Source organism: Penaeus monodon, chromosome 42, assembly GCF_015228065.2.
Source record: "Penaeus monodon isolate SGIC_2016 chromosome 42, NSTDA_Pmon_1, whole genome shotgun sequence".
NCBI lineage: Eukaryota > Metazoa > Arthropoda > Malacostraca > Decapoda > Penaeidae > Penaeus > Penaeus monodon.
In genome coordinates this window covers 11,055,256-11,062,755 of record NC_051427.1, presented here as the reverse complement: position 1 = coordinate 11,062,755, position 7,500 = coordinate 11,055,256, and the positions used below count along the sequence as shown (strand labels likewise).

The 7,500-nt window shown below is 37.3% G+C and overlaps 1 protein-coding gene across 3 annotated transcripts; it reads left to right on the top strand.

Moving 5' to 3' along the window:
- Positions 1–1,306: 1,306 nt before the first annotated feature.
- LOC119599069 (pollen-specific leucine-rich repeat extensin-like protein 3) lies at positions 1,307–5,871 on the top strand. Of its 3 annotated transcripts, none has more exons than XM_037948824.1 (3): positions 1,307–1,322; positions 1,593–1,763; positions 5,537–5,871. In XM_037948824.1, the coding sequence occupies exons 1-3, from the start codon at positions 1,311–1,313 to the stop codon at positions 5,786–5,788; spliced, it is 435 nt and encodes a 144-aa protein (XP_037804752.1). In that variant the 5' UTR covers positions 1,307–1,310; the 3' UTR covers positions 5,789–5,871. The 3 variants fall into 3 exon arrangements, with proteins under 3 accessions (XP_037804752.1, XP_037804749.1, XP_037804750.1); XM_037948821.1 differs by lacking the exon at positions 5,537–5,871 and adding an exon at positions 1,933–2,299; XM_037948822.1 differs by lacking the exons at positions 1,307–1,322; positions 1,593–1,763 and adding exons at positions 4,835–4,854; positions 5,090–5,343 and having other exon boundaries at positions 5,537–5,825.
- The last annotated feature ends 1,629 nt before the right edge of the window (positions 5,872–7,500 follow it).

Here is a 7,500-nt window from a genome sequence, read left to right as displayed (position 1 = left end):
TGAAAAAAACTTGATTATGTAAAGGAGATACTGAGTGACCAAAATGTAAACAAGTAACAGCCGAAAGATACTAGAAAACTATATATATATATATATATATATATATATATATATATATATATATATATATTATATATATATATATATCTGTGTGTGTGTGTGTGTGTGTGTGTGTGTGTGTGTGTGTGTGTGTGTGTGTGTGTGTATATATATATATATATATATATATATATATATATATATATATATATATATATATATATATATATATATAAAGATACATGAACTGATAGTGTGATTCACATTCACTGTAATGTTTCCTAACAGAGCAGGGACTACATAGAATAAAGAGTAGGGGGGGAGGGGGAATCTGGACCCTCCCCCATCTACACAAAAAAGGGTGAAAAAAATGGGGATAAAGATGGCCATTAATTACAACGAAGTGAATAACATATATATTTATTTAAATATCAAAACCTTTCAGGGTGTCTCATTCGGAATGTTGGCAAGGCAATGCAGAAAAGCTTTATCCCCCTCCGAAGGCAAATTGAAAAATTCATCCCTCCACCAATCGGGATACAAGGGAAACCGTTGACTATGAATAAATATCTATATTGTGTATTGTATATTCTTTTAGTAGTTGAAGTTGAAGAACGGTTAATAGGAAAATTGCATTCCAAGATATGATAGGGTTCTATCGTGTCATGGCACTGGGAAGGTGGGCCAATCTCAGGACTCAGCATCACACATGTAGAGACCTTCACACGGGCCATCCCGAGAGAAATCAGTCGGATAAGAGCGACAGAAAATAACTGGTCACATCTGAAAGTGCTTTGTACATTTGATTTCTTTCGCAATATATATGTTTAGATAGATATACAGATGCTCATATAGGTTTTGAGTTATAGAATATATATATATATATATATATATATATATATATATATATATATATATATATATATATATATATATATATATATAATACGTGTGTGTATGTGCACACACATACACATGCGCACACAAACACGCATATATAATATTAACTAGATTGCAAATAAAGAGATGTCCAATTATATTCATGTGATTACCTGAGTATAGTATATGCAATAGTGGCAATATCAAAATCTTTGTACTGAGAATATCCACTGTCCTGTTGACGATTAGAACAATGCATATCAAGGGCTCGATAATCATCCCCTCAGGCCATGAGAGAAAGGCCTACAGCGCAGCCAACGCACCTACGTACGCACGCTGTCGCATATATAAGGGGAAAGTGTCAACCACCAATTACCATTCCCTCTCCAACCATGTCTCTCAAGGTACGAAATCCTCCCGTGAAAAGAAATTGATACCTTTAATCTCCAAAGGAATTTATAGTGTTCGGTTTACAACAGTGACTGTTTACTCAACACACACACATATATATTCATGCATATATGAAACATTAATGCGTATATTGGCTTCCAAGCATTTGTATATCCGATCGATAATACATGTGTTCATATCACCTATTCTGTCTCTGCACCTGGGAAGCACATTGTTTCGTTCGGTCATTCCTTATAACAAATAACATGCAACACTGTCCACAGGTCGTCGTCCTCGCCTGCGTGGCTGTCGTCGCTCTTTGCGACAAGGCCCCGGTCCACGACCCCCTTCCCCCCGTCTACACCCCTAGACCTGCATATCACGCCCCTGCACCCTACCACGCCCCCGAGCCTGCTTATCACGCCCATGCACACTACGAGCCCGAATACCCTGATGTAAGTATTTTTGATACAATAAGGGAATTATCACATCTATCATCGACTGTGCTTTTATCGAACCAATCTTTCGTTTATTTGTTAGTTTTCCGTATTCATTTTTATAAGCACGCAAAATACCATAAATATATACGGAGGAAGAAATTTCATAAGATTCTCACCTACTCAGGTGCACCCGAAGTATAACTATAACTACGGCGTCGCCGACGGATACTCCGGCGCCAACTTCGGCCACTCGGAGTCCCGCGACGGCTACAAGACCGAGGGAAGCTACACCGTCGACCTCCCCGACGGCCGCAAGCAGATCGTCAAGTACGTGGACAACGGTGAAGGTCTCATTGCTGAGGTCACCTACGAGGGCGAGGCTCAGTACCCCGAGCACACTCCCGCCTACAAGCCCGCTCCCCCCGCCTACGCCCACCCTACCCCCACCTATGCTTAAGTAATGAATGTATACAGAGAGAGAGATATGTGTATGAATATGTATCAAGGACTTATGTTCAACGAAATATGCAATAAATATCTTATTTTTTATAGTTTTGACATTTTATTCACACATTACACCATGGAAATTTGAAGTTCTCTAAAAGTCTGACGTAACTGAATTCAAGACTTAAACAGAATTAAATCATACTAGGTCAGCGATGCTCATTTGATACTCTAAGTAAAAAACATTTTGCCGTTGATAAAAAAAAAGGTTTAAGGAATCAACATACTGCAAGGACAAGAATGATCAAGTAAAAGAGATAGCATAATAATAATGTGCTTATTAACGCGTTGATTCTATATCATCCAACAGTAAATGATAATTATATTCTTTGACAGCAAAAAACAAAACAACAACAACAACAACTAACATGCTTCAAGTACGCCTATGCCATTAAAAAAAATATATACAAAATATCCTCCTAAATTTCATAGTGTACAGAAATAGATATTCTTAGTATTCCTTTCCAACTATGAAATAAGGAAAAGTATACTCTTACCTCTGTGTTATTAGAATATAAACCCCGAAACTCCCAGTTAGTCTTTAACAAAGAATAAATTTAGATCATCTAAAGTAATTTTTTTTATTTCAGAGAATTATGCCAGTTCTTACAATAATGGATTTAGAATCAGTCCACTTTTTTGTGAATTCTGCGGCCTTGGCGTATAAACTCACGTATGACAAACCTAACGTAAACATTATGTAACACCATATGGGTATATTCAAAGAAAGCTAATTTATATGAAAGTCCAATTAATACATTTGCCTGTATGATAACGTTTATCTGAATTCAATATTAGACAGGTATCAAGTAATATCATGGAATGTGATGACATGGCATACTTTTACGCAATACTTCAATAACGATTTATTATTTTTTCTACGCTTAAGCTTAGTCGTGTTGAAAAGTTCTGTGTCTTATTGATATGGCACTAATGCAGAACTAAGCAGAACACTAATAAATGATATATGTACTTACGATTTACCCGTTACCTGGGTTGCATGGAAAAAATAATTCAAAAAGAAGAAAAAAATCAAACACACATACATAAAACAAACTCCCGTCCATATATCTGTCTATCAATTCATCTTTCTAATTATCCATCTATCTACTTACCTACCAATTTATCTAACTGTCAATCTATCTTTCTATGTCTATCTATCCATCTATCTATATGTCTATGTATGTATGTATGCATCTATCCACATATATTTATTTAAAATGATGGGGCAGCAAGTGATATGACGATGTCGAAATAAAGTAAATATATATATAGCTAAACCTGACTGTGGATTACGTGTTATGATAAAGCATAATTTATTAATTCCCATGTTTACTCGTTACTGTCATCGCTATTTGTTTCTTTTTATGAAATATATTACAATGAAATTAGGTGTTAAGGGCCAAGACAAAAGTTACTGGTCCTTTAAACTCTTACGAACTAAAGAGAGAGAGAAAAAAAAACACTTAATTATGTAAAGAAGTTCAATGAGTAACTAAAATGAAAACAAAACCAAGAGAAAGATACTAGAAAGCTGTAGAAAAATAAAAATGATATATGGACGGATTGTGCGATTCAAATTCACGTGTAAGAAAGTTTCCTAACAGAGTAGGGACGAAATTAATTAAAGGGTATCTGGGGAGAAAAGAGTATGGACCCTTCCTCCATCTACACAAAAAAAGAAAAAGAAAGAAAGAAAGAAAACGTTTGGCAAAATGACGACCTTAAGTGAATATCTTCTTTGTTTATTTGCTTGTTTACTGAAGATAAAAACCTGGGGGATCTCATTCAGGATTTTCCTAAGTCAATGCACAAAACTTTGTCACCCTCCGAAGGCAAAATGCACCATTAGGGGTACAAGAGAAACCGTTTACTATGAATATCTATCTATCTTTCTGTATATATATATATATTTTTTTTCGCACAGTCTTTTGGTATTTGAAGAACGGATGAAAACAAGAAGAGGGATTTTGAGTTCAAGGCTGACAGGGTTAAGTCCTGGGATGCCACAGTTCTATCATGTGATGGCAAAAGGAAAGGGCCAAAGCTGAGGACTCGAACATTAGAGACCTCCACACGGGCCATCCTTAGAGAAAACACGTGGGAGAAGTTGACAGTCTAATAAAGAGAAAAGCGACAGAAGATAATTGGCCATAGGGCTAATCTGAAAGGGATCTGTACGTTTCTTTTCGCGATATATGTTTAGACAGTTGCTTATCTAGGTGCCAATGTATATATATTTAGCTAGATAGGTAGAATGAGAGTTAGATAGGTAGATGATAGATTAATAGATGTACACATCTATCTGTGTATATTTACATGATCTAGATTGCAAACAAAGAAATTTCTATTTACGTCCATATGACTACTTTAATTATAACATATGCGATAATGAGAATGTCAAAATCATTGTACAGAGAATAATCATTGTCCCGCTGAGATTGGAAACAATGCATTTCAAGGGCTGGATAATCACCCCCTCAGGCCATGAGAGAAAGGCCTACAGCGGAGCCAACGCACGAACGCACGCACATTGTCGCGTATATATATGGGGAAATGTTAACCACTGAACATCATACACTCTCCAAGCATGTCTCTCAAGGTATGAAATCGTGCTGTGAAAAAAGTCAGAAATTTTATTTGTAAATTTGAGTTGAATTTCAGTGAGAGGAAAAGGGTGGAAAGGGTGATTGTGTTTAGAAACTTGTTTGATTAGACTTGTTTTTATCTTATGATTAATATTTATTCATCCTTTTATCTCCTTCTCTTGATGAATATATCTTTTTATCATTTCTTTCCTTTTCTTATTTAAAACAAATATGTAACACTGTCCTCAGGTCGCCGTCCTCGCCTGCATGGCTGTCGTCGCTCTGTGCGACAAGGCCCCAGTCCACAACCCCCTTCCCCTCGTCTACACCCCTAGACCTGCCTACCACGCCCCTACACCTTATCACGCCCCCGAGCCCGCCTATCACGCCCCCGAGCCCGCCTATCACGCCCCCGAGCCTGCCTATCACGCCCCCGAACCTGCCTACTACGCCCCGAGCCTGCCTACCACGCCCATGCACACTACGAGCCAGAATACCCTGATGTGAGTATTGTGCAATCAGTAAGTAATGCAAATTAGTATTGAGAGACAGTTATCATTCAGTGTTTATGGTTTTATTGATTTGTATATTTCTTGCGATTCTTTGACAGGTTTTAGGTATTAATTTCTATGAACATGCAGAATACCATGCATACATAATGAGATAACGTTTTACATTAATCTTTCCCCTCCTCAGGTGCCCCCGAAGTACAACTACAACTACGGCGTCGCCGACGGTTACTCCGGCGCCAACTTCGCCGCCTCGGAGTCCCGCGACGGCTACAAGACCGAGGGCAGCTACACCGTCGACCTCCCCGACAGCCGCAAGCAGACCGTCAAGTACGTGGACAACGGCGATGGTTATGTAGCTGAGGTCACCTACGAGGGCGAGGCTCAGTACCCCGAGCACACGTCCGCCTACAAGCCCGCTCCCCCCGCCTATGCTTAAGTAATGAATTGTTATAGAGAGAATGATATAAAGGAGTTTGTATTGTATTTTCTCATATGTAAAATAAATATATTTTTTTATCATTTTGAAATTTCACTCATACATCACACCATAGAAACTTTCTCTAATAGTCTGACGTGAGTGAATTATAGACTGAAACAAAATCAAATCAGTTCATTGATATTAACCTTCTACTTCGTAAGTGATCAGATAATGAGGTTTTAATTAAATAAATAAACGGCAAAATATACTTAGATTAAGTATATGCGTAAGAAAAGAAACAATTCCACAATATACACATGAAATATTAATGTGTTGCTTCCACCTCTTCCAATGCTAAGGCATAAATATATTCCTTGACCATAAATTCTAAATGGAGCAAATACGTATATCTGATTTTTAAGATATACCAAAAATTTCCTTACTGCACAGAAATAGAGTCTCAACATTCCTTTTTAATTCAAAATATGAAAAAGACATATTCCAACCTCTGTGTTATTAGAATGTAATTCTTTAAACACCCAATTAAGCTTTAGATCACGCCAAATCAGATTATTATACTAATTCTTACAATAATAGATGTAGCATTAGCTCACCAAAATCCTTTTAGGAAATTTACCACAGTAGCTTGAACTTAACTAGGCAGTATCAAGTAATATCAAGCACTAAATCTGTGACTGTATGAAATACTTCTCACCCTTTCTTCTTCTTTTAACGGTAGGTTCATGTCTGAGCCGCCGTGGTCACAGCATGATACTTGATTGTAGTTTTCATGTTGTGATGCTCTTGGAGTGAGTACGTGGTAGGGTCCCCAGTTTCTTTCCACGGAGAGTGCCGGTGTTACCTTTTAGGTAATCATTCTCTCTATTTATCTGGGCTTGGGACCAGCACTTTGACTTGGGCTGGCTTGGCCACCCAGTGGCTAGGTAGGCAATCAAGGTGAAGTTCCTTGCCCAAGGGAACAACAAGATTAATTTGTTTCTCTGTGCTAAAGTTAGTCTTTGTGCCATAGATATAAACGTATTTCATTTATATATATGGGCCAAACCTAATGCACAACACTGATGAATTATATATATATATACTAACGATTTCTCCATTACACAGAATTACATACATTTGTGTGCTGTGTGGTGCAGTGGTAGCGTTATCACCTAGCATTTTTTTTTTGACCTGCGTTCAGTTCTCGCACCGCTAGTGGATGGTAACCCCGGCCATTCCTTGCACACAGGGGATGGAAGCACAATAAATAGAAAGCCACATTTTGAGTGAAGTCAAAAGAGCCTGTCACTCCAAACTCTAAATCGTTATTATTATTACATAGATACACATACTCCCGTGCATGTATCTGTCGAATGATCTTTCTAACTATATCTTCAATTATCTATATATCGCTTTATATATTAATTAATTTATCGACCTCCAATCTCACTCTTCCTCTTTTCTTTTATTTACAGACACACACACACACATACATACACATATATATGTACACACACACACACGCACACACACACACACACACACACACACATATATATGCACACACACACACACACACACACACACATATATATATATATATGAAACGGAATAGGCAGCAACACATATAGCAATATCCCAAGTATCGTCAAAGGATATCTAATTCTAAACTCCGTGAGAAATGAAATAATTAAAATACCAAATAAGTATCTAAGGAAGAGTGATTTAAT